Source organism: Lacerta agilis, chromosome 6 (genome assembly GCF_009819535.1).
Source record: "Lacerta agilis isolate rLacAgi1 chromosome 6, rLacAgi1.pri, whole genome shotgun sequence".
Classification (NCBI taxonomy): domain Eukaryota; kingdom Metazoa; phylum Chordata; class Lepidosauria; order Squamata; family Lacertidae; genus Lacerta; species Lacerta agilis.
This window is the reverse complement of record NC_046317.1, coordinates 9,922,129-9,949,849: the sequence shown is the minus strand read 5'-3', so window position 1 is coordinate 9,949,849 and position 27,721 is coordinate 9,922,129. Positions and strand designations below refer to the sequence as shown.

Here is a 27,721-nt window from a genome sequence, read left to right as displayed (position 1 = left end):
CAGTCGCCGCCCCGGGTACCGAGGAGCCTTCCTATGCCCCTGGTTGGTTGGTTGGTTGGTTTTACTGTACAGCTGCTTATTTAAGAAATGCATATAGTTACGCTTTTAACTTCCTCCTAAAAATGCCATCCGTGTGGTTCCCAGGTAAGAGTTCAGGGCCAGCTCTCTTGCAAGAAATCGGTTGTAAGCAAGAATTCATAATGCAACACTCAAAATGTAAAGCAGGGTTAGCCAACACCACACCCTTCAGATGCTGGATTCCATCTTTTAATGCTAGCCCCAGCTAGCACAGCCCAATAATCAGGGGTGATGGGAGTCGTACATATGGAGGGTGCCATGTTAGCTATGCCAGATGTTAAATACAGTCAACTCCCAGTTTATGTTTGGGTTAATTTTTCGAGGCACCGCTCAGTTATGTGAAATTGTGCATTTTTTAAACAACATTGGGAAAGCCTGAAAACACTCTGGAAACCCTTTAAAGAACTAGTAGCACTTACCATATGTCCAACGGTCGATGCAAGGGCTCCTGGGATTGCACTTGCAAAGGCTCGTGGGATTGCTAGGTGCTGTTTTTTTTGCCCTTTCTGGGCTCTTTTATGACTGTTTTTGCCGTGTTTAAAGTTATTTCCAGGTTTGGCACGGGCTGTCACACGTCAGTTGGACACACATAGATTGGTTGTTGCCTCTTTGTCAAATAGTCTTGAAGCGGGGGGCAGGGTAGGGAACCCTGGGGAGGCTGAGTAGTATAAACAAAGCCCTGCTGCACCTCTGGTCTCATCAGAGCTTCCTCTGTCCTCACTGATGTCCCCTTCGAGCTCCGGGGAGGGTCTCCTTGTGAGCCACGAGGACTCTCCAGCTCTCTCCTGCCATTTCCAGGTTTGAATTAAAAAAAAAAATTCTCTGGCGCCATGCCTAAGTGTGGGGACACCTGTATAACAATCTTGGCTACAAAAGTGTAATACTGTAGTAATAATACAGTTGTACCTTGGGTTACGTACGCTTCGGGTTGCGTACTTTTTTGGTTACGAACTCCGCTAACCCGGAAGTGCAACCTGACGCACGGATGATTTGCGCATGCGCAGAGTGTTTTTCGCTGTGTTTTTCCGGGTTTTTCCTGTCTGCGCATGTGCAGAACAAATTTTTCGGGTTACGTACTGTAACCCAGAACGGATTAAGTACGTAACCCAGGGTACCACTGTAATACTAATATACATTAAAATGGTCTTGAACAAAAAAATCCTTGCCACACACTCAGCACCAGGGTAGTCTTTAAAAAAAACAAAACTAAATGTGTGGTCACAGAACAATTTGAGAATGTGCTGGGAGCTTATGGCCACATGCTTAGATGCAAGGAAAGCATGAGAGGTTTCTAGGGATCAAAGACTCCAGTCTTCTCTGGGACTTTGGTGACTCCCCACTTCCCAATATATTTCTCTCAAATCATCTGATTCTATACATTATTCCACAATCCAAACCTGCCTTTCCCCCGCCACACACACCTAAAGTTCTACAAAGCCATACCTGCATGGAGCATGAGACTCCCAAAGCCAAACACAGCCCACCAGCCGTATAATACTGGGACCTAACGGATCAGGCTATGGCTGGCTTTACAGCCAGGCCTGCACTGATATGAAGTGTGCAAGTTGTGAAATACAACATGTCATTTTAAAAAATTACATACGATGATATGTGTATCCCACTTCAGGTTTGATTCATTCCAAAGCAAATGTGTTATTTCCCATGTTAAAAACTTTTGGGGGTGGGCATTGCAGGTGTGGGGGAATGCATCATCAAAGTGTTAGGTGGTTATAGTTTATTCTCTAATCTTTGTTTCAAGTTTCTGTGTTTACCGAAAGCTCCGCTGCTGATGCTTCTGAACATGCCTCCCAGTCTGTCCCAATGGTTACAACATCCACTGGTAACTTATCAACCACTTCAGAATCTGGTACAGGCGATGATGGCGATGAAGTTTTTGTAGAGGCAGAGTCAGAAGGGTAAGCTCAACCATTCAGCGGAGACGATTCTGCATGTTGTGTCTGGCTTGAAAGTAATCTTATTGAAATGCCTTTCTCCACATTGATCTGTTATCTTTTTTAAAAAAAATACATTCAGTATTTTCTGTCCTAAATAAAAACCTCTAAATCAAGTCAAACTAAGACCTAGGAGGCTAGCTTTAAATCCTCACTGGCTGTTGTAAGGGTAACGGAAATCATGTATGTAAAGCTTTTTGGCCACTGGTCCCATCACCTCCTGGCAAATAGAAGGGGAAGAAATGGAGGCAGTGAGAGATTTCCCTTTCTTGGGTTCCATGATCACTGCAGATGCTGACAGCAGTCACGAAATTAGAAGACGCCTGCTTCTTGGGAGAAAAGCAATGATAAACCTAGACAGCATCTTAAAAAGCAAAGACATCACCTTGCCGACAAAGGTCCGTATAGTTAAAGCTATGGTTTTCCCAGTAGTAATGTACGGAAGTGAGAGCTGGACCATAAAGAAGGCTGATTGCCGAAGAATTGATGCTTTTGAATTCTGGTGCTGGAGGAGACTCTTGAGAGTCCCATGGACTGCAAGAAGATCAAACCTATCCATTCTCAAGGAAATCGGCCCTGAGTGCTCACTAGAAGGACAGATCCTGAAGTTGAGGCTCCAGTACGACAAAGGATGAGATGGTTGGACAGTGTTCTTGAAGCTACTAACATGAGTTTGGCCAAACTGCGGGAGGCAGTGAAGGATAGGCGTGCCTGGCATGCTCTGGTCCATGGGGTCACGAAGAGTCGGACACGACTGAACAACAACAACAAAGCTTTTTGAACTACAGTGGAACCTTGGTTGTTGAACGTAATCCGTTCCGGAAGTCCATTTGACTTCCGAAACGTTCGAAAACCAAGACACGGCTTCCGATTGGTGCAGGCGCCCCAGAAACAATAGCTGACAACTGCATCGTTCAGCTTCCAAAAAAAAATTCAAAAACTGGAACACTTACTTCCGGGTTTTGGGCATTCAGGAGCCAAAATGCTAGAGTACACCAAGGCATTTGAAAACCAAGATTCCATCGTACTATAAAAATGTTCAGCATTGTGACTTTGTATGATGAACTGGTATTTCTGTTCCCTCGTTTGCAAGGGGAGGTTTTAACTTCACATTTGAACTGCTTTCAGGCTGCAGTCCTTAAATGGAGTTGCCAGGCCAAGAGACATAATTGCTTCCATCTGTATTACATTACCTCATGGCGTGATTCTCAGAAATGGCAGTCAAACTGGTCTTGTTTGATTTGGGTATCGTTTGGCATTAAAGATGTTAAAATGTATAGGCGGCTCAAATTGAGAAGTGTAAGAAACTATTTGGCAGCAATAGTAAGCAGTATAGAAACTTTTTTTAAAAACAACAACACACACACCAAATATCATGTTTCTTTGGGTATTGCTAATACTTGGCAGCAGTGCACTGCTTTTTTCATCAATAATGTGTGGTCTTCAGTGCTGTTTGATAGATGAGCTCAATAATTTCCCTGCCAGGCTTTCAGGCACAGATGTGTTAGATAGAGCTTTTATTTGGAAGCAGCAGCTCTTGCAAACATAAATATATTTTTTTGGGAGTGACACCCTGCTATATTTTTATTGGGTGCAATTAATCTTGGAACACCTTCAGTATCATGAACACCAGCAAAATAGTTGGAGGAACAAATGTAGCTGCAGAAAACCAGTAAGAGAATATACCCAAGAGCAGACCTTTGAACGTTGCTGTGATTCCAACCTCACACACTGAAACCTTCATTCACCCCGATGAAAGCTGGAACGCCACACATTTTGTAAGACTCTAGTGTGAACAAGACACAGAACTCGGCATTTGGCTATGGAAATGAAAAGCTGAGGTTACACAGGTAGCCGAGCCTCGGTTCTTAATGCCAGGATCCTTATCAGTGAATCCCACGTAGTGAACCTCTGTTCAAATGGTGTCCCACAAATTCTCCCTTCACATATACACCCCTGGTATTTCCTAGTACATAGATACTGCATTTCTAGAGATTTCATCACTGAATCTTGGTCACCTTGTACCATTGCTAGTGAGTGAGCACGAGGATTTAAGCCTGATGCGCTTTCAGATTAAATAAAAGAGCTAGAAAGGGGAGTTCACTTCTGTTCTTGGTCATGTCGAAACCCTTAACTGTGGAAAGAAGTTTGGCGATGGGGAACTCTGCTATACAATTTCCTGTGCCATCTTGAGGTTTTGACGAGCAAATTCATTGTGTGTCTCCCATTTTCCTTTAGAATTACTTCAGAGGTTGGTCTAGAAGTAGACAGCCAGCAGGAAGAAGAATCATCTCAAGCTCCTGATGAGTCAGATCTCCCATCCACAAGTCAAGATCCTCCTTCTAGTTCATCTGCAGGTAGGGTTCGGTTCCATCAAATCTCAGTGGTCTGGATCAGGGTTTCTCAACAACTTGGGTATCCAGCTGTTTTTGGGACTACAGCTCCCATCATCCCTAGCAAGCAGGGCCAGTGGTCAGAGATAATGGAAATAGTAGTCCAAAAACAGCTGGAGACTCAAGTTTGGGAAACCCTAGTCTGGATAAAATACTGTTGACTTTTCACTGTCAGATTAGGGTAGTTAAACTCCCAAGTTTGGTTCTTTTCTCTTTGATCTTCATATTTTCCTTGTCACTATTTTGTCTGCATCCATGGAGAAGAAATCATGGTCTGTTCAGTATGTGGAAGGAGGACATTCACCTGATCTTTCTAAGTGATAGAAAGGAGATCCAGATAAATACTGCAGGTTAAAAGGTCTAAATATCAGTGTAGAACAGCCTAGGTAGGTCCTCAATCCTTCAAACCTTTGACCAGTAATTCTCCATCCTTCTGACTAGGCAATGTGCTTATAATTTTAAGCAACACCAGGAGTCTTTTGCTTTCCATTACTTTCAGTAAAAATCCTTAACACAGGCACCTGTGAGTGTTGTTGATTAATGCTGGAGTACAGCCAAACCCCTGTTTGCACCCCCACCCCCTTTATACCCCGTTTTGGGACCACTTCCAGGTCCACAGTGATGAGCATGTGGACGTCAGTTGGATGCACATAAAACGGTCACGGCAAACCATTAGCTAGCTAGCATGTAGAAGGTTGAGAGCCAGTTTTTACTTTTTCCGGTAAGGTATTTTATTTGCCCTCACAGATTTGAAGTATAAAACTGAAGTTAACAGCTTGCATATTGAAAATCAGCCATGATTACACTTAACTAGCATGACAAAAGTCAAATTACAGCCACGGCCTTAAATTTCTTGTTTTGTCCCATACTGTTTCCTTTTCAGACACAAGCAGTAATCATCCGAAGCCTTTCCGGCGAGTTAGACTTCAGCCAACAACATTAAGAACTGGCCGTCAGTTTAACAGGCAGAGGGGTAGGTGTCCTTCGTTTCTTGCACATATGTGTTAAACTCTATAGGACTGCAAGTAAGTTTCCCTACCTGCTGTTAAGAAAAATGTATGTATTGCATAGCATTGCAGCCACCAAAACATGCAAGGGGGCTTATGGACATTGAATAATGAGGATTATTCACCCCAGAGACTTTCCAATATATATATCAGCTAAGGTACTTGATTGACTTAAAAGGAAAATTGCATAATTTAAAGTTGATCTGGTGCAATGTGGCGTTCTTATAAAGCAGTGGTTCTCAAAGGGCCTGGCGGTGGCAAGTGTGGCAGGAAGATTCAAGGACAATCAAAGAAACATTTAAACATTTCAGTGTAGTGTTGTATCAAAAGCATTATTATTTATTTGCAGAATATGGATAGATATCTTTTCAAAATGAGAGCAAGAACATCAAGTGATACTGAGGACGATCCTAGTTGTGTTTTCCAATGTATTGCTTATCAATTAAAAATTAGGTGTGGCAAGAGCAAATTTTTATTCTGAAAGTGTGGCCCAGAGATTCAAGTTTGAGAACCGCCGTTATAAAGGGATGTGAGTGGCAGTAGCTAGCAACAAATAAATATAAGAAACTCCTCGGTGGAACTTGGATCTCAAAAAGAAATGAGAATCTGAAAGCTCATACTAAAGAAAAGAAATAAAAAGAATTAAAGATCTTGCAGTGTATTAGTTCCAAGTAATTAATTATTAGTATCAATCTGCCAGTCAGTCCAAAATGAACTGTTTCCATAGGCATTAGGCAGGAGTAAATCTAGTTGTCATAACGATTTCAAGGAACTGGAAAGTATTTCCGGCACAGCCTTCTGTTTCTGAATTGGTTAAAATAGGTGTAAATACTAGATTATGTATGGAGTGCTTATTCCTTCTGGCTATGGGGATGCCATTCTGTATCCCTACATTACTCTCCCAAAAGACTTGTGGCAGGCAGGCTTCGAAAGAATCCTTTAAAACTGATATTAACGTAGTTAATAGCTAATAGCAGTTAATTGAAACAAAAGTATATATTAATACTCTTCCTTTCCCTTTGTAGGTGTAACTCCTGGTGGCAGAGGAGGCCTGAACAGAGGCAATATTAATTAAAGCTCAGTAGAAATTAATACAGTGTATACTGTCTGTCTAGTCTTGCTCTTACTTGCATTTGTGTAATGGCTGGGAAGCTTGAAGCAGGGTTTTTTGTTTTCAATTTGGATCGATGTATGAATATTTCATTATGTCTTTTATTAATAAAAACTAGAGGAAATTGTCAATCGCAGTGGTGTCTCTGTTTCAGCTCTTGGGGGTTTCCAAATCACTCTAAAGGACACTTGTACCAGGCTCCGGACACAGTCTGCCCAGTCTGTAGTGTGACTGGTCTTGCTATTCTGCTGCCCACGTCCACGCTGTAGTATTTATCTGTAAGAGAGAGAAATAAAGATAGAGCAGGGGTCAGCAAACTTTTTCAGCCATGGGCCAGTCCAGGGAGCCTCAGACCTTGTGGGGGGCCGGACTATATTTTGAAAAAAAAAATATGAACAAATTCCTATGCCCCACAAATAACCCAGAGATGCATTTTAAAGAAAAGCACACATTCTACTCGTGTAAAAACAAACACCAGGCAGGCCCCGCAAATAACCCAGAGATGCATGAGGAAGAACAAACTTGGTTGGTCTCTAAGGTGCTACTGGAAGGATTGTTTGATTTTATATTTTGTTTTAAATAAAAGGGCACATTCTACTCATTTAAAAACATGAGGTAGAGTCCCATAAGCAGGAAATCTTGACTTAATGTGAATCCCTAATATCCAATGTCCTGCAGTGGAGGACTGATTCTTTTGCAAATGCACATTTCCTCGGACCTGTTGGTTAGTACTGTAGCCTTAAATCAAGCGCCACCAAATGTTTTGGGTCTGTGGGCACATTTGGAATTTTGACTGTGCATCGTGGGCACTGCCGCTGCACCCCTGAGAAAAAATGTGCACTCAGCCACAAACGACCTTCCTTTTTCCAAGAGTTCTGTGTAAAATTCAGATCCAAGTCCTCTTGAATTTTCATGATTTTACACCAGATTACCAAAAAGACACAAAGTGAACCTTACGGGAGCAGACAGCACAGTAAGGCATTACAATTCCTGGGAGTTTACCTTAGTGAGGACCTCACTTGGAAAATCAACACAACTCAGGTGGTTAGAAAGGCCCAACAGAGACACCCTTTCCTCAGGGTCTTGCGAAAGAATAATGTTACACAGCAACTGATGAACTCCTTTTACCAGTCCACAATAGAAAGTGTCCTTTCATATTGTATTACAGTGCGGTATGCTGGCTTGACACTGGGACGCGGGTGGCGCTGTGGTCTAAACCACAGAGCCTAGGGCTTGCTGATTGGAAGGTCGGCGGTTCGAATCCCTGCAATGGGGTGAGTTCCCATTGCTCGGTCCCAGCTCCTGCCAACCCGGCAGTTCGAAAGCACGTCAAAGTGCAAGTAGATAAATAGGTACCGCTCCGGCAGGAAGGTACACGGCGTTTCCGTGCTCTGCTCTGGTTTGCCAGAAGCGGCTTAGTCATGCTGGCCACATGACCCGGAAGCTATACGCCAGCTCGCTCAGCCAATAAAGCGAGTTGAGTGCCGCGACTGGACCTAACAGTCAGGGGTCCCTTTACCTTATACTGACTTGACAGCCACGGACAGAAAGTCTCTACAGAGGGCGAGGGGTTGTTGCCTTAGGAGAGCGAGAAAATTTCTCAGGGATGACTCGCACCCTGGCCATCACCTCTTTAATCTTCCACCCTCGGGCAGGAGATATAGAAGTATAATCAGCCGTACCAACAGGCTAAAAAATAGCTTCTATCTGTGGGCTGTTAGACAGTTGAACGGAAAATAACAGTGAAATTGACTTGCGAGGTGGTGTGTTCGATAAGCCCACAGTGCAACGAGACTGAGTGTTGTAGGGGGGGAGGGTGGCTCGTTTAATTTCATTGTACGCAGGTTGTACAATGACAATAAATGTATTTATTATTATTTTAAAAATAACGGATGCAGCGATTGCTAGCAACCTTAGAAACATTGGTCCAAGAGGCACAAAAACCTCCTGAGCCTTTATGATTTTTACAGAAGAGGACAACCAAACCACAGAACGCAGAGATGACCTGTGCTTTGATGGTGCTTTTGAGGGGATCCCTTGTAAAAATTAAGTGGAAAAAAGCATATGTCCGTTCCGTTATTGAACTGAACTGGAGTACAGTGGTACCTCTGGGTACGAACACTTCATGTTGCGTTTTTTCATGTTAAGAATGTGGCAAAGCCGGAAGTAAACACTGTTCGGCGCACGCACAGAAGTGCTCTATTGCGCTTCGCACATGCGCAAAAGCGCTGCTCTGGTTGCGGACTTTTCGGGGTGTGAACGGCACTCTGGAACGGATCATGTTCGCAAACAGAGGTACCACTGTACAAAATTAATTTGTAAAAAGCAGGCTTAGATATTTTCCCGCCTTGGTGGCGGCAGTAGTGATGTTTTAGCTTCAACGTACCTTTAGAAAAAGCATAGTAATCATAACCATCTGTCTTCTGATCATTTGGAACCGATATAACAGAATTCACTTCTTTGGGGAACCCTCGCCAGTATGAGGCAACTTTGACCTCTGGCTGCAAGACTCCTGCAAAAGCAAAAGGAAACATTGGGAAAGAGAGGATATCAAATCACTGAAGTGTTATAACCGTTGGGCATGTAACATATCAAACAAAGGCATAAATTGCTTTTATATATATTTGAATATTTAAAAAAAATAGCATAGGTGGGGAAAATCCATCCTATAAAGCAGGGATGTCCAACCGGCCGATCACTAGCTGATTTCCGTCCCTGCATCCTTGTCGTTTCCTTCAGTCGTGCAGGATCGCTAAACCGGAAGATAGAGTCAGCGTCGGCCAGCTTTTGTTTCGGAGAGTGATTTTCGGCGTTTCCGTATTAAAATAATCACCACCGCTTTGCATCCCACGCAAGAAAAAGCTCCACAACTCCAATGTTTCCCCCTACAAGAAGCTCAACAACTATGACCTGAACCCCTAAAAAAAGCTTGACAACGCTGAACTCCCTCTCCCCCCCCCCAAAAAAATGGGTAGATCACTGCCATTTTTTTTTCCTGGGAGTAGCTCGCAGTCTCTTGGGAGTTGGACGTCCCTGCTATATAGTGTTTGAAACACCTATGCTGCAGTCATGCACACAGACTGCTTAATTTTTAATTCCACACGATTTAAACACCCTCACTGCTTGATTGTAGACTATTAGCAGTACAAGACAGTGAACATACCAGTTGGCTGGTGCCTGAACTGAACAACTGGGCGATGCTGGACTCTGACGGTACGGAGAATTTGAGCCGGTCTTACAGAACGTTCAAAGCGCCGCCTTCTCCTAATCACAGCTTTCGGTTTGTAAGCCGGGTATTTCACAGTCACCACTTTCTTTTTGCTGCATTTCTTCGTTCCTCCTTGTTTGTAGGTATATTGCTGGAGGTTGCCGCCTGGATCAGATAAGATTGTATCGGTGAAAGAAGAAGAAGAAGAGTTTGGATTTGATATCCCGCTTTATCACTACCCGAAGGAGTCTCAAAGCGGCTAACATTCTCCTTTCCCTTCTTCCTCCCCCACAACAAACACTCTGTGAGGCGAGTGGGGCTGAGAGACTTCAGAGAAGTGTGACTAGCCCAAGGTCACCCAGCAGCTGCATGTGGAAGAGTGGAGACACGAACCCGGTTCCCCAGATTACGAGTCTACCGCTCTTAACCACTACACCACACTGGCTCTCTTTTTTCCTATTTGGTAAACACTTTCCCTCTGAATACAGATTTCACAATACTATTTTGAAATAATGGCTAGCCTTTCTTTCCTCTGCAACATTGTTGCATGTTGAACAGGTTCTTAATTAGAATCTAGGTTAAGACAGTTGCTGTTATTGCTAGCTGTTCAAAAGAAACTTTGAGAATTAACATTCTGTTCAGGATTACAAATCAATACAGGTAACTAGCTCTGTTTAATAAGCTATTGAGATGGATCAGTAAAAACTACTCCATAACACTGGCAACATTTGTGAAGTTCTACAGCTTTCAGAAAGCCGAAGATTAACCTTATCTGTTTATGATAGAACTGTAAGAAGAAATTCTTGTTAGGTGAGTGTATTTGAAGGCACAAGGCAAGAAACGACATCCCACCGCACTGTTACTTACAGGTTCAGATCCCCAGCTAGGAAGGCCTGGACCCCACAAAACTACAATTCCCAGCACCCGGGAAAGAGCTGGTGGTAAAATCTTTTCCCCAGTGGGAAAGACTCCCTCAAGGAGGCAGATTCTCCTTTATTGGAGGTTTCTGAGCAGAGGTCAGGTGGCCACCCGTCAGGGATTTTTGAGCCGTGGTTTCTGCATTACAGGTTTGGACTAGCTGGCCCTTGGGATCCCTTGCAACTCTGATTCAGAACATTAGATCAATCGTGATGTTAGTATATAATAATGAATAAACTGGCAGTCCAATTGTACAGTCTGCACTGATGTCACAAATGACATGTCCATAACTCAGTACCATATTTTTCTGTGTATAAGACTAAGTTTCTTTCCTAAAAAATAATGCCAAAATTTGGGGGTGTCTTATACACGGATACATCCCCCCCCCCATTTTCTTAAATTAGAGTCCCCAAAATAGGGCTGTCTTATACATGGGGGCAACTTAGGGAAGTTTTTAAACTGTGATATTTTAAATGTATTTTAATGTTTGGTGGAAGCCACCCAGAGTGGCTGGGGAGACCCAGCCAGATGGGCGGGGTACAAATAATAAATTATTATTATTATTATTATTATTATTATTATTATTATTATTACTTATAGACTGGAAAACAAAGAATATTCATTTTTTTAACTCGAACTAGGATTGCAATTTAGTTAATCAGATGTTAAGGCTTTTTTGTCTTTTTTTCATTTCATTTATATTTTATAAATAGAAATTAAAATAAATAAATAAATACCAGCAATGGATCCAAGACCGCACAATGCACTGTACTGCATATCAGATAAATAATTTAGTTTTGCGATGAATGCTTGAAATTGGTATTATTTTAACCAAGCCTAAATATCCAAGGATCTCCTTGGCCTTGCATACTGGATTCTATCCGGTGTTTCCGATGTACCTGACAGGCACCCTAAATATAAATCTTACCTTTTTTGAAGAAATAAACCGTTTCTGGCCTGTTCTTGTGTCTAGCCACAGAGAGAGCACCTGTAATTTTTCCATTCAGTCCTCCAAATCCTTTTACAATTGCCTTGGGATAGCCAGAATCCATTTTATCATTGGTGAAGCGCCAGTACTGAGAATCCTGAGAATTAAAATGGCTGAAGTTATGTCATACATTAAATGTAGACTTCATTGAGCTATCATGCCTTTAATATGGACATATGTTGTTGCTGCTGTTGTGGTGGGAGGGGGGCATTTAAGAAGTAATCCTTATTATCACCCGAGGGCGTAGCAAGGGGGGCGGGTCGCCCCGGGTTCCATAATGGAGGGGGTGACAAATGATCAAGGAACAATTTTTTTTGGAAAAAAAATTCGATTTTTTTTAAAAAAAACATTTTATTTATTTATTTATTTATTTATTTTGAAAATGCCTGCTCCGAAGGTCTTATCTTACTATATTAGGGATTATATAGCTATATATGAAATTTCATGCATATCGGTTAATATCTTGACCCTCCACCAAAATAGCTGTTCACTTGGCTGTTTTCCTATGTCATGAAGGCTGAAATTTCAGTTCAGAGAACACTTACTGTTGTTCCCAACCCTAACCGTGTGGAAAGCCATCTAATTAGACTTTAATTTGATTTTGATATGTTTTTAGGAGGTAATTTAATTATTGTTTGATTTTATACCAATGTTATGTATCTGGTGTTAGCCACCCTGAGCCCGACTTTGGCCGGGGAGGGTGGGATATAAATTATTTTATTATTACTTGTTATTATTCCTTTGTAAGAAAATATGAAATAACGTAAAAGCATTTTTGCGGGGGGGGGGTGTCAATGGGGGGGGTGTGACAAGAAGTTTTCCACACCGGGTACCACCTGACCTTCCCATGCCTTGGGGGCGGGGGGTTGACAAAAGAAAATTGTCCCCAGGTACCAATTTACTTTGCTACGCCCCTGTTATCACCACATTTTCCTCAGCAGGAATTATTCCCAAGTTGTTTGGGAAAGGAAGAGCTTAGTACAAAGGCAGAAACATTATTACCATCTCATCAAAAACCCCAATTTTGATCAGCTTGTAGATAACATTCAGCCTCAAACATCGCATGGGTCTGAGCCAGTATTATTTAGTGATGCAGTTCTTTTTAATGTATTTCCTGTGTATTTCGCTTGTCCTATTATTTTCTATTCCACAAAGCTGGTTAAACAAACAAAAACTAGCCAGCCAGCATTAAGTATCTATTTTTCTTTGCTACTATAATGCATGTGTATGGCCACTAGCTGTAGTAATTCAAAATTGTTCCTGGATTCGTTTTATCTTCATTTTCCCACTTTAATCTACAGCATGGGTAGGCAAACTAAGGCCCGGGGGCCGGATCTGGCCCAATTGCCTTCTAAATCCAGCCCACGGACAGTCCGGGAATCAGTGTGTTTTTACATGAGTAGAATGTGTCCTTTTATTTAAAATGCATCTCTGGGTTATTTGTGGGGCATAGGAATTCGTTCACCCCCCCCCCAAATATAGTCTGCTGTGGGAATACGCTCCGACGCCTCCCCGCGTGCGGCTGTTATCTCTCCGATCTTGTGCTGCTGCGCGTGGAGGAGAAAAGAGGATCCGTCCGGAGCTAGAGCCAGGATCCTTCCGCGCCTCTGCAAGCGCGCCAGAAAAGCCTCTGCTAACGGCTCCTAGACTGTTTTCCCGCTTGTTTTATTGAGTTGTGATTGGTCAAAGCCTGTTTAATGACGTTGTTCAATTCTTAAATAAATGGCCCCTGCTTCAGTTGGAGGCAGTTGGGAGAGCTCGCTATTAGTGAGTGTAATTGAACCATTGACTGCAGTCTCTTTTTTTGGCCTCTTTCTGCTTTCGGCCGCACCTTCTACTTTACTTCTTGCTCTGCCTATTCTTTCCTATCCGGAAACCTTCAGAAGCCTTTGTAACGTAACTCCAGAGGAGCCCTCGTGACTCCAAAGAAACCTTCGGAAACCTTCGGAAACCTTCAGAACTCACAACAACTACCTTCAGGTTCATAACCAGTGGACCCTTTCACGGCCAGTGGGAGCAGGAACTCCGGGATTACTGGTCGTCCCAGATACTGGTTATCCCCACAGTCTACCCCCCCCCCCCCAAGGTCTGAGGGACAGAGGAGCGGCCCCCTGCTGAAAAAGTTTGCTGACCCCTGATCTACAGCAACACACCAGCAATAGACATAAAGTAATAACAACCAAGACTTAAGAGCATCTGGAAAAGAAGGGACTTTTTCAAACATTTTTTTTTCTGAACAACAACAAATAAAATAGACCTTTCTGTTTTTGAATCACTTTATATCCTTTCCCCCGTTCTTTTGGAGGTGGCCGCCATTTTGTTTTGGGGAGGACTGTGTGTCTATTGGGGACGGGTCCTCCTCATCTATGCATATATTTTTTTTGGTGTGTTGCTGTTTGTTGCAGCATCCACATCTTGGAGTCAAAATACCAGTTAGTATTTCCCCATCTCCCATTTAATCCAAATTTATCCTCTTTGGGGGAAATTCAGTAAATAAAATGTAGCCTCTTGCCAATTACGCATTTGCAAATTAAGCCCTCATCTGTCTAATGCTAGGGCAGGGCCTATTTGCAGTCATGTTGATTTTCCTGAGATTTAGCCAAAAAAAAAAATTAGTGAAAACCTGTGCCAACACTTTATTTCAAAATGAAGAAATGTATCTTTAGATAGACAGTGCCAATGGTCACTGGCATATATGTGGTTAGATGGAAGGAATTAGCTTAACTTTAAAAAAAAAAACACACACACACCAAAAAAACTGGTCATTTTCAATAAAACATGCAAGATTGGGCCGTCAGAATCTGACCTACTGAAGTTACTGCCAGGCTTGGCATACTTACAAAACTTCAATTTTAGGTGTGTCCTTTTTAAAAGCAAAATAAAAATAAAAAATGCTGACAACATATATTGAGAACGTAAGAAAGAAGCAGAAGATAGTGTTGGGAAAAGTGATCTGGAACACAGTTAATTTGTTTAGACGTAAGTGAGCATACCTCATGTAATATAAAAATACGATTCATTTGTTCTTAAATTTATACACCACATTTCCTTTCAAGATGATCCAAGCAGTATAAATTGTTCCTCCTGTCCACCTTTTATCTTCATAACAACCCTGCCAGGTAGGTTGGACTGAGTGGGATTTTGAAACTGGGTCCAAAACACCCCACTAAATGCAAAATGAAACTGGCTCTCGCGTTCGGCTTAAACAACAACGGCAAAACCCTCTTGCTTAAGCTACACAAATAAAGGTTAGATATGCAAGGCTCTTAAAATCAACCCGGTGCTACCTCCATACCCTCTAACATTTCTCCAATAAAAATAGTGTTGTAAGAATTTTAAGGTATTTTATTTATATATAATAATTGTTATTAATGTACCAAAACAAATAAGGCCACATGTCTGAAAAACAGCACAGGAAGACAGGCCTCACTCCATTTTGACTCCCAACTGACCAAGTATTTCTTTGTCTCAGGAACAAAGGGGGGGGGGTTGCCCCTCCAGCTACTCAGCAGACCTCTGCCTGAGTGATAATCTCTGGCATCCTGATACCTGAGTGTCAGACAAAAAGGTGTGATTAACTTGGCTGGGATATAGGGAAATGTAAATATCTTTTGTTTCACTTGATGGGTTTTTGGTGGAGGGCAAGAGGAGACATGGGGCAGGGTCCAAGATGCTCAGATCATTGCTACCAGACCCTCCCAATTTGTGATGTAATTCTAATGTATGGAGGGGTGGTCTTGAGCTGGAGGGGGGCAATTTCAAAAGTCTATATAGGAGCTTGCGCGCCTTTGTTCGGGGTCTTTTGCTTGCAAGACACCCTGCTGCAGCAGTAACAAATAAAGGGCTATCGCCTTGCTTTGGGAGATTTTGTATCGTCTCTATTTATTCATAAGTGCTCCTGAGAGGAGGGGAGCCCTACTAAGGCTCTCCCCCGGGTTCGTGTGGACTCCCTTCTGGGGTTGAACCTAATTTTTATAACAATAGGTACATCCCATTCCATCATGATAATTTTACTATTTTATACCCCACACATCATACTGGGTTGCCCCAGCCAATCTGGGCTGCTTCCAACATATATAAAAAACATAATAAAACATTAAACATTTTTTTTAAAAAAACGACCTCCCTCTATAGGATTGCCTTCAGACGGCTGGGGGGGGGGGTGTTGGATAACTCCATACCCACCAACGTTTCTCCCGTGAAACTAGGGACATTCCAGGATCAAATCAGAAACCGGGACAGCTTCTCTAAATCAGGGACGTGACTAGAATATAGGGACACTTGGAGGGTCCGCACCTCACCAAAAAGAACCAGCCCAACCACCCAAACAGTTGCAAAGTTTTGAGGAGTCATCAAGAATACCGCATGCAGCCGGATTTTGTGCCCCACTTCCTTTCAGCTTCCTGGAAAGTTATTCCTTGGATTCCTTCAGCAGAATGTCTTGTCCTTCCTGCAAGCTTCCTTATTATATATTGTGGTATAATGAACACAGATTGCTGGCATTTCAGGGGTCCCTTCTGCTTCAAACACTATTTAAAATTCCAGCTGAGGAATAGGAAATATTTAATATGAGGTGTGGCGCAGTGTTTTAGTGTTTCTTGGAAACCACTCCCGTCCTTCAAGCTGTTTCCATATTAATTTTTAAGATGTTTTTACCAGGTGCCGAACTCTGTGGTGGTTTCTCCCTCTTCTTCAGAGACATGAATGGTGTGCACAAAAACTGATCTGTCATTCTGGCTGAAATGTTGTTACGTTTTATAAATGAAGCTTGCTCAAGGCTGCAATGTTTAATGGATCAGCCAGTTCAAAAAAACCTGGTCAGGTGACTGACTAGACTAATGTTGCCAATTAGTCAGGCATCACTTTCAAAATGTCAAGTGTGTTAATACACATATTCATTAAAAAAAAAAACTGCACGGCATAGGCACCATCTTAAAACAGATGTGAGAGAAAGGGGAGGATGCCGTTTCTAAGCTGGCCCCCCTGTGTGACACATATCTACACCAACTGAAAACAAGAGGGAAAATATGCCATTCTTCAAAACTGTCATACGTGGGGGGGGGATCTTAAAACACGTTGCAGAGTTCTCAAAAAATAGACTATAGGCCATATTTCATCCAGCAGAGCATTCAGGATTGGCACAGTATGCTTAGTGTTAAGGTTTCAGTCTCCTAAGATAAGTGTGTAAGTTTTTGTAAGTGCTGCAACTGGATTTTTTTACGGACCGCGCCAATCCTGAATGTATTTGGATTTGTGACCATGATGCTCATTTGCCTTCAGCACAAGTAAAAGCTCTGCTGGATAACATATTGCCTCTGGTCTATTTTTTTGAGAACTCTGCAACACGTTTTAAGGTTTCCCTCCACGTGTATGACAAAAACCTCTTCCAAATTTATGCCAGTGTAACTGATTGAAAATCAGATATTAAGATTTATTTAGCTGACAGCTTTGCTTGTGCTCATTAACTTTCCCACTCCTTATTGTGCTTAAAGGTGAACGCGGTAAATGCTTCCTATATTTGCTGCTTCCTAAAAGTCCTTCTGGGCATTCTCTATTTCATAGGTGAGATTCAACTTCATACCAACAAATTCGGTCTGCACAATTAAAGTGAATTTGCCACTGTTGCACAACAAAGCCGTTTCCCAAAATATATACAGTGGTACCTTGGTTTGCACATGTCTTGGTTTGCATATGTTTTGGATTACAAGCACGTCAAACCCGGAAGTGCTTGTACCGGTTTGCAACCTTTTTTTGGATTACAACCTATTTGGGGGGGGGGGGGGGGATTACGAACAACTTTTTTTTGGATGCCCCACTGGCGAAAGCACACCTTGGATTACAACCTGTTTTGGTTTACAAACGGATCTCTGGAATGGATTTTGATTGTAAACCAAGGTACCACTGTATACAGTATTTTAAAAACTGGGCAGTGTACAAGAAGGAAAGTTTGAGAGAGCTATTGCTTGATACAATGTCGTAACGCCTCCCCACAAACAAGTGAGAACGAAGGCTCAGTGAACAACAGACTTGCATAGGCACCCTGCAAACTTTGTGCAAACCGGTCAGGATAAATTATCAATAAACAGGTCACTTGGAAACACTTTTGTACCAGTGGCCTCAATCTAACACAGTGGTAACATAACCTTGAGCCTATTTCCCCAGAAACAAGTCACATTATGTTTAATTGGGCTTACTTCTAGGTAACAGTGCATTGAATTACAGCCTTAGGCATGCTTAACTCCACTAAGATTGTTGGATTGTATCCTAGCTCAGGTCTCGAAATCCTTCATGGCCATGAAAGCATTTCAAGCCAGAAAATGACAGCTGTTATGTGGGTGGCGCTGTGGGTTAAACCACAGAGCCTAGGACTTGCCAATCAGAAGGTCGGCGGTTCGAATCCCCGCGATGGAGTGAGCTCCCGTTGCTCGGTCCCAGCTCCTGCCCACCTAGCAGTTCAAAAGCACATCAAAGTGCAAGTAGATAAATAAGTACCGCTCCGGCAGGAAGGTAAACGGTGTTTCCATGCGCTGCTCTGGTTCGCCAGAAGCGGCTTAGTCATGCTGGCCACATGACCCAGAAGCTGTACACCGGCTCCCTCAGCCAATAAAGTGAGATGAGCGCCGCAACCCCAGAGTCATCCACGACTGGACCTAATGGTCAGGGGTCCCTTTACCTTTACCTTTTTATGCGGTGCTGGAATAATGGTGATCAGGAGAGGACAAACCCTGCTCCCTGATATGGTAGTGCTAGTTTTCTGTGAGGGTGGAATTAATCATTTTGTTTTATTTTTGTTTAGGGAAACATTTGATCCTGTGAGTCCTGCCTACAGTCTGAAGTTGTACAGCCCAGACACAGCGGTGCCTCAGCGGAAAGGACAAACTTATTTCTTGCATTTGATCAAAACCGCCACAGAACTAAAACTTCACAGATTCTACAAAACACATCTATCCGTAAAAAGAATTGTTCGCACAACAACCAATAATCAACGTTGAATTAACCAGTGCATGGTAAGTCAGGATATAAGCAATCCAGAGTGTGACGTTTTATGGTTGCAAAATGCAGGTTATGTTTGTTCATTGGTTTAGTTTTCGTGCGACAGTGATGATCTCTACATTATAATCACCGCCTACAAATGTCAACATGTCAGTGTTGTGTCATGCACATTGAGGAATCCATGTGACCCACCTTAAAAAAGAAGGTTTTGCCATCACAGTTACATCTAGAGAAGACTGTGTCGATGGGAGAGGGGATACCCCACACGTCTGTGATTTTACGGGGGCAAGGTGATGGTGGACTCGTTCCATTCAGCAACCAGTAGTAATGGCCTGCAAAATCAAGCAGAGGTTGAAGGAGTGAAGAAAGGGGGGGTGTATTAATCCTCAGGAATCAGTCTCTCTGTAGTACTCAACCTTCTCAATACAGGGGTACCTGCTAGAAGGGGCAGGAGTGGTGCCCTGGTGCATCCATTTGTGGAATCCTATACATGTTGTTTTTGGTGGTTTGAAGATGGTGGTAGCTATTTTCTCCAAAAGGCAAGTGTTCTTTGGCCATTGAAACATAATTGTCCCAGTCCAGTGAGAGAGATGACTCTATGGAAGTAGGCTTATTAGATGTACATCTCCTTTGGCAGTTCCATACTTTTTAAAGTACCATTGGACTGGCTGTGTCTTTTGGGGGGGGGGCAGGCTGTGTATTTTGGATGTGGGTGAGGTTGGGGATACTTGTCTAGCAGGAACCACCAGTCATTTGTGTGTATGTGTTAGTTGAAAGCATATTCATCTGAACTGGGACTGATATGTACATAACAATATATTCTGCATTTTTGTCATATTTTTGTAAACAACAACATTAAGCTCACCAGTCTGCTTACTCACCTCTGAATACAGCCAGTGATCCATTTTGTAAAGGGACTATCCCATCTGCCGGCTTCTGGCTGCATAAGTTCATCTCTTGAGGTACATCTGGTACAAAATAAGCCGATTTAATTTTACAATTCCGAGTTTTATATCGTGAAGGGTCCTCTACTAAAAAAGGTTAATCCTAAACGCTTTAGTTTATGATAACAATATTCCCTGGGCATTAACCCTAAGACTTGTTCCAACGGACATAATTCTCACAAAGATAAATGCCAGATTAAATGTAGTCCTTGCTAATTGACTTTGAGTGCTCCTCTCCAAAATATTTGCACTGACTAGTTCTAGAAGGTTCTCAAGGATCCGGTGATTTGCTCTCCAATCAGACCATACGCAATCATGGGAAAACAAGCTCTTATGAGGAAAAAGTTGGAGCAACTGGGCATTATTATGGTGGAGGAGAGGAGCAAAGAACGAAAGACAGGGATGGGTCTAACAGGCTAAAGTTTACAGGAGGGTAGATTTCAGTTGTCATGAGGAGAAACTACTTGCCAGTAAGAACAGTTTGACAATCAAACACATTACCTGTACTTATCAGGGTGATGGGCTCATCTTTGCTAGAGGTCTTCAAGCAAAGGCTAATCAGAGAATCTGTTGGAATTGCTCTAGCCCTGATTTCCTGCACTGAGCAGGGGGTTGGACAAGGTTTGGTGTTTCCAAATTTGGGTGTCCACGTTTTTTTTTTTGGACTACAACTCCCATCATCCCTAGCTAGCATGACCAGTGGTCAGGGTTGATGGGAATTGTGGTCCAAAAACAGCTGGAGACCCAGGTTTGGGAAACATTGATCCAGATGGTCAAAAAGATTCCTTCCAGCCCTATACGTCTCTGATACTTTGCTCATATTGACACCATGCACTTAAAGCACTTTAATAGCCATGTCTTCCCCGAAAGAGTCTTGGAAACTTTATTTGACCCTTCACATAGCACCCTTAACAAACCACAGCTCCCAGGATTCTTTTGGGGAAGCCATGGTGTAGATGCAACCATACGTACATGGTCTTCAAAAGCTTTCATCTTAACATTCGTATAATCTCAAAGGGCACCATTTGATACACTATATTCAATAAAATAAAAACTTTTTTTAAAAAATACAGCTTAGCCTACTGATATGTCTACTGAAAGCGGGTGTTAATATTCTATACCACTCGTATGCATGAGATTGATCATGATTATTGTATTGCAGATGAGCAACTGGGTGCATGGGCACATATAGGAATAATTTTTGGCAATGCTCAAATTCATTAGACTTGTTCCACCCTTTCTTAAATAAACTGTTAGGTGGTACGGCAGGTTTTGGCAAAGACTCTGAGGCAGGTTTTGGCAAAGACAGAACGACTTGAAGCTGGATCCCTCCTGTCACATGCATCTTTTGCTTTCTGGTGTTAACTTATTGCTAAATGTAGAAATACCCACATATTGAAAAGAACCAGTTGTTGTTGAGAAGATGGCCATATTTGGACCCATAAGATTTATGTTCAAATCCCTGTTTGTCCATAAATTTTGCTGGGTGAGTGTGGGCCAGTCACTCTCTATCAGCTTAACTTTACCGTCCCCTCCTAACTTATTGTAAGAATATCATGGGTGTAGGTAAACCATGCCTGAGCTCCTTGGAGAAAATAAAGTAAAATACAACACAGCTTAGCGTGTAATTCCAGTCTAGGATTTGAAATTACACCTGCCAGGTCTATGATTGCGACTGTTGCTCTTCTACAAGGCGTCTTCACCCTTCTCTGCTCTTCTAACACGGCAATGGATTGGGGAAAAGTGGGAAAGGTTGAGGAAGCACATCATTCTTGCAAAGTATTTCTGAATTTTACACATACAACCTGAGTGTATTTTTGTCAGGGTTCTTTCACGCCAACTGGCTGAAGGCTAGAGAATGGATACACCCTCTGGTGGAGCTGAATCAACATAAAGGCACTGATTATATCAAGCTTTGCCACCTCCATCACAACAGCATGTTGGTACCAATGGTTATTCCAAGTCCTTTTTTAGTACTGTTAAGAGTGCAGTGTATTCATGCAGATGGGATTAGGTGAGGGTTGGACACATAGGTTTGTAATATATAGAAGCTGCGTGCATTAGCCTACACACTGCATGAGCCTTATCTGCTCACCCTTTCAGTGACACAGTGTTTGCAGTCCGGCACCACCTCTGACCCCGTCGACCTTCGTGCAACACACCCCTGGTCTCCTGCGCCTGATTGGAAGATGTTCCAACCTCTCCTGGCTGATGCAGGATTCAAATTTGCCCACCCATGTTTGTGGCCAATCACAGGTGTGGCTGAGGGTATGGTTGGGTCCAGGCTCGACTCCTCGGGAGTTCTCACCTGGGTCCACTCTGAGGAAATAAAAGCCAATGTATACCTCGCTCGGGACCACAGTTGGCTTCGGTTTTCCCTCCCTCCCACCCTCCCTCAGTCATGATCTTACGGTTTGCTGGCAGTTGAATGTATTTGCTTGTCATTGCTATGGTTTTTATGGTTGCCGTATTTGGGACAGGCAGGGATTTGTCCTATCAGACTATCTGAACCTGTCTGAGGGTTTTGCGTTCCTCATAGCAATGGCCATAACTTTGATGGATATGGCATTGGGTATATTCCTAGTCAGTGGCAGAGGGGATATTATGTGTCTGGGTTTCCCCCTCCATGGTGGTGGAATATCCCATTAAAGAGATCCATAAATCACTGGGTTAAAGCTGACCAAAAGTCCAGAGGTAGCATTATTATCAATTTACAATGGGGTGGAAGGTTCACAGGTTATGAATGACTTGCTCACAAATTTATTGACAGCTGCATGACTTATGATAGCTAGGAAGTGGAAGGGGCAAGCAGAATATAAAACGGAAGAATGGTATAAAGAGGTGTGGGATCTAGCTATTAATGATAAATTAACATGTGCCATTAAGGTAAGACAGGGAATACGCAGGAGAAATAATTTTGAGGAGAAATGGAAGGTGTTTGTAGAATTTGTACTGTTAAAATTGAAAGGGGTTAAACCATCACAAGGTGTTGAAATTTTGGGAGGTTGAATAGTTACAATGGAATGGTCTCAGGGGTTGGGTGCACATTTTTATTCTTATTTATTTACGATTATTAATTTGTCAAAATAAAATTTAAAAAGGGATCCATAGGGGAGATGCTACTGTCCAAACATCCAGGGAGGGAACAAGGGCCATAGCACTTTCCAGCATGGCAAGCCTGTGGAGTAGTACCTACAGTGGTACCTCAGGTTACAAACACTTCGGGTTACAGACTCCGCTAACCTGGAAGTAGTATCTCGGGTTAAGAACTTTGCCCCAGGATGAGAACAGAAATTGCACGGCAGCAGCGGGAGGCCCCATTAGCTAAACCGGTACCTCAGGTTAAGAACTGTTTCAGGTGAAGAAAGGACCTCTGGAATGAATTAAGTTCGTAACCAGAGGCACCACTGTATTTGAGGTATATCATAGGTCTAACGCACACCAGGCTTGACCTCTGGTATCCTCCAGCAGGCGGGCTGGAGGTCTTGGTGGGCTGCCCAATGCTAAGCCAAAACCCATTTGTATCTGTAATCCACAGAGTTGTGGCCTGATTTGAACTCAAATGAATTGTGTCTGTAGTTCTTGCTGCATCCAAATGGCAGGATGGGGGCAGATTCACGGCACCTTGGCAACACAAATGCATGCGTGGGCCACTTGAAGGTTTTGTGAGTCCATACCCATTCCACTGGACCTGTATTGCAGTCTCCTGTCCATGTGGGGCAAATGTAGTGCTTTATGGTGTTGGTGCTGGGGCTCATCATCTCATCAGACTGTGGAACTTCGGTGCAGACAATGTAAAACTAACTTATCACGGAGACTATGTTAACAACAAGAATGAGCGTACATGGCATTACTAACCCCTGTTGATTTTTACAAGACATTCTCCACAATGTAAAGTGCGAATCTGTAAAACTCGACTTCAGCTTTAAGCAAAACATAAAGAAAACTATTAAAGAATTGTCAAAAGCAAGTATAAGGCTCCTCCTGCTACATATTGCCAGGGGAAGGGTTTTTATACGTAGGGCATTCTAAAGAGTTGCCTAAATATAACTTTTTTTGCCCTTTATTCCAGTACATTACAGTTGCACAGAGCATAACCAGTGCATCTCACTCCACAATCCTGCTTGCCACCTGGAAATCTAAAAATACTAAACAGTTACCTCGTGCATTATTATGGAGTTCTCTTTCTAACCCAGGGGTCGGCAAGGTTTACCAGCCATGGGCCGGATCACTCCCACGGAGATCGTCCGTGGGCCGGAAATCGCGCCTGCGCATGTCCGCAGTGCCGGAAACTGCTTCTGCGCATGCCCAGATGCCGAAATTCGTGCCTGCGCAGAAGCGATTTTCGGCGTCTGGACATACGCAGATGCGTTTTCTGGTATCTGGTTTAGCATGCGGGGGACTTGCCGAGTGGGCAGCTTGGTTCAGGGGTGGCTTGTGGGTCAGTAGAACAGTCTTGCCGACCCCTGTTGCCATTTCTCCCCGAGGACATGAAAACAGTCATTATTACACATTTTCATATTTTTACACACTGTATATGCATGCAGATATGTTGTGGCCCATATGTCTGGGGGGGGGAATCAATTCTAGCCAGCCTCTCGCACTAAATATTGCAAATGTTAATGATAAAACTTTGTATAATGAAGTGGGATCACACTGTATTTGAAAAATACCTTCATAAATACGCTTGTAATGTTACCATCGCTTAACTGTTGTCAACCTGGTGCCCTCCAGGTGTTTCAGACTACATGTTAGCTGGGGCCGATAGGAGTTATATTACAGAACATAAGGAGGACACCAGATTGGTGAAGACTGCCCATGTTCAGCCTTGAGGGGAAAGATAGGAGGCATCTCTCCTTTGACTTTGTCTAGAATCCCATGTAGCTCTTCAAAAGTTCACTCCAGAGAGAGTTATTGATACACAATTCTTTTTTTAACATAATAAAAAACCACCCTAAAATTTGATTTGTGTGTGTGTGTGGCATTAAAAGAAATTTAAAAATTTTAAAAGTGTAAAAACAAAATAAAAGTAGTAGTAAACATACCTTTGTACAACAGGGGTGTGACAAACTTTTCCGGTCGAACATACTCTGCAGTTATGTTGGTAATCCACTCGGGAAGCCTAGTTGTGGAGATTGTGGAGTATGTAGTAGTGGGATGATAGGTCACTGTTTTTCTTTTTGTAGGTATAAGTATAGTGGACAGAGTGGAGGTATACGGTGTAGTCTTGTCTACAGTCGAGGATGAGGTGTCAGGAGGTTTTGATGCTTTCAAGGATGTTGTAGTCACCTGTGTTACTGTAGTGTTTGTATTCTTGTTAGTTGGAGTTTCCTTGATGGGTTCTCTATCTGAAACAAGATCAATTTTTGTATTAGTTGTAACATCACGGGTGGTTGTTTCTGGATGGTCAGTTGTATTTGATTGGGTGGTGGTTGTAGTTGTAGTAGTTGTTACTATCCGTGTAATTTTAGTGACAACTTCTGACTTGCCATTTTTAGAATTGTCATCGGGGTTAGGTGAACTGGGATTTGATTCTGTTGTGGTAGTTGTGGTTGTTTTTGTAACTGTAGTGATGCTATCTGGCTTGTCACTTTCCTCGGGGTTAGGGGAATCACTCAGTGGTTTGGATTCAGTTTGGATGGTAGTAGTTGTCTGTGTGACTTGAGTTGGCTTGTCTGGCTTGTCACTTTGATTGGGACTTGGTGTTTCACTGGGTGACTTGGGCTGTGTAATTATTGTTGTTGTCTCTGTTACTTTTGTAGTATCATCTGGTTTGTCACTGTTCTCATCATCTTTGGGGTTTGGCTGATCATTTGGCGGCTTGGGTTTTGGTGTTGTTTTTTCTGGGGTCTCTGGATTCCTTGTTGAAGGAATGTTTTCATTAGGATTGCTAGGGCTGATTGGATTAATCTCTGTTATTATAGTCTCTGTTACTGTAGTTATTTCAGGCCTGTCATTCTGACCATCAGGGCTAGGTGTGCCACTTTGAGGGGTAGTCACGGTAACTATTGTCTCTTTGACTGTAGTGATAATTTCTGGTCTGTCATTTTTATCACCAACAGGGCTCGGTGTTCCACTAGATGGATCAGTCTGTATTGTTGTTGTCTCTGTGACTGTAGTAGTCTCTTTTGGTTTGTCACTTTTATCAATGCCATCAGGGTTGGTTGTGTCACCTGGATCCGTCTGTATTATTGTTGTCTCTGTGACTGTAGTAGTCCCTTCTGGCCTATCATCACCAACAGGGCTGGGTGTTCCACTAACTGGATCTGTCTGTGCTATTATTGTCTCTGTGACTGTAGTAGTCCCTTCTGGTGTGTCATTTTCATCTACACTGTCAGGCTTGGTTGTGTCACCTGGATCAGTCTGTATTATTGTTGTTTCAGTGACTGTAGTGGTCCCTTCTGGTTTGTCACTTTTATCAACCTCATCAGGATTAGTTCCATCACCTGGAGTAGTCTGTGTTATTGATGTCCCTGGGACTCCAGGAACACCATCAGGATTGGTTGTGTCACCTGGATCAGTCTGTATTATTGTTGTTTCAGTGACTGTAGTGGTCCCTTCTGGTTTGTCACTTTTATCAACCTCATCAGGATTAGTTCCATCACCTGGAGTAGTCTGTGTTATTGATGTCCCTGGGACTCCAGGAACACCATCGGGATTGGTTGTGTCACCTGGATCAGTCTGTATTATTGTTGTTTCAGTGACTGTAGTGGTCCCTTCTGGTTTGTCACTTTTATCAACCTCATCAGGATTAGTTCCATCACCTGGAGTAGTCTGTGTTATTGATGTCCCTGGGACTCCAGGAACACCATCAGGATTGGTTGTGTCACCTGGATCAGTCTGTATTATTGTTGTTTCAGTGACTGTAGTGGTCCCTTCTGGTTTGTCACTTTTATCAACCTCATCAGGATTAGTTCCATCACCTGGAGTAGTCTGTGTTATTGATGTCCCTGGGACTCCAGGAACACCATCGGGATTGGTTGTGTCACCTGGATCAGTCTGTATTATTGTTGTTTCAGTGACCGTAGTGGTCCCTTCTGGTTTGTCACTTTTATCAACCTCATCAGGATTAGTTCCATCAACTGGAGTAGTCTGTGTTATTGATGTCCCTGGGACTCCAGGAACAACATTGGGATTGGTTGTGTCACCTGGATCAGTCTGTATTATTGTTGTTTCAGTGACTGTAGTGGTCCCTTCTGGTTTGTCACTTTTATCAACCTCATCAGGATTAGTTGCATCACCTGGAGTAGTCTGTGTTATTGATGTCCCTGGGACTCCAGGAACACCATCGGGATTGGTTGTGTCACCTGGATCAGTCTGTGTTGTTGTTGTTTCAGTCACTGTAGTGGTCCCTTCTGGTTTGTCACTTTTATCAACCTCATCAGGACTAGTGCCATCACCTGGAGTAGTCTGTGTTATTGATGTCCCTGGGACTCCAGGAACACCAGGAACACCATCAATATTGGTTGTATCACCTGGATCAGTCTGTGTTGTTGTTGTCTTGGTAATAACCCCATCAGGATTGGTTGTGTCACCTGGACCAGTTTGTATTATTGTTGTCTCAGTGACTGAAGTGGCCCCTTCTGGTTTATCACTTTTATCAATCCCTTCAGGATTAGTTCCATCACCTGGAGTAGTCTGTGTTATTGATGTCCCTGGGACTCCAGGAACACCATTGGGATTGGTTGTGTCACCCGGATCAGTCTGTGTTGTTGTTGTTGTCTCAGTGACTGTAGAAGTCCCTTCTGGTTTGTCACCTTTACTAGCACCACCAGGACTGGTTGTATCACCTAGATCAGTCTGTGTTGTAGTAGTAGTAATGCTGGTGCCACTTTCTACTTTGTCAATCTTATCATTAGGACTTGCTGTGTCACTTGTTATCAATGTATCTGCGACTGCAGTGCTCTGTTCTGGTTTGTCATCCTGAACATTACTATTGGGAGTAGGTGTGCCATTTGTTGGATCTCCCTGAACTGCCTTTTCTGAATTGATAGTTGTCCCTTCTGGACTCACAGCTGTATCATCCCCACCAAAGCCGGGTGTGTGATTTATTGGATCAGTCTGTGCTGTTGTTACATCTGTGACTGGTATACCAATTTCTGGTCTGCCATTTTTATCATCAAGATTGC

At 42.9% G+C, this 27,721-nt stretch overlaps 2 protein-coding genes across 3 annotated transcripts in view; one reads left to right on the top strand and one right to left on the bottom strand.

The window, feature by feature from the left end:
• Window positions 1-6,672, top strand: part of TPR (translocated promoter region, nuclear basket protein) — a 57,383-nt gene extending 50,711 nt beyond the window's left edge. The window contains exons 47-50 of the mRNA XM_033151381.1: window positions 1,838-1,994; window positions 4,269-4,387; window positions 5,307-5,396; window positions 6,456-6,672. Of these exons, the coding sequence (XP_033007272.1) occupies window positions 1,838-1,994; window positions 4,269-4,387; window positions 5,307-5,396; window positions 6,456-6,505 (416 nt within the window). The 3' untranslated portion in view covers window positions 6,506-6,672. The remainder of the gene's footprint in view (window positions 1-1,837; window positions 1,995-4,268; window positions 4,388-5,306; window positions 5,397-6,455) is intronic.
• Window positions 6,673-6,692: 20 nt separating this feature from the next.
• The window catches only part of PRG4 (proteoglycan 4), a 37,783-nt gene continuing 16,754 nt past the window's right edge, over window positions 6,693-27,721 (bottom strand). For both annotated transcript variants that reach the window (XM_033151382.1, XM_033151384.1), the window contains exons 7-13: window positions 24,638-24,940; window positions 19,530-19,616; window positions 18,841-18,980; window positions 11,596-11,752; window positions 9,705-9,914; window positions 8,928-9,053; window positions 6,693-6,817 (exon numbers count right to left, since the gene is read on the bottom strand). In XM_033151382.1, coding sequence (XP_033007273.1) covers window positions 6,714-6,817; window positions 8,928-9,053; window positions 9,705-9,914; window positions 11,596-11,752; window positions 18,841-18,980; window positions 19,530-19,616; window positions 24,638-24,940 — 1,127 coding nt within the window. In that variant the 3' untranslated portion in view covers window positions 6,693-6,713. The remainder of the gene's footprint in view (window positions 6,818-8,927; window positions 9,054-9,704; window positions 9,915-11,595; window positions 11,753-18,840; window positions 18,981-19,529; window positions 19,617-24,637; window positions 24,941-27,721) is intronic.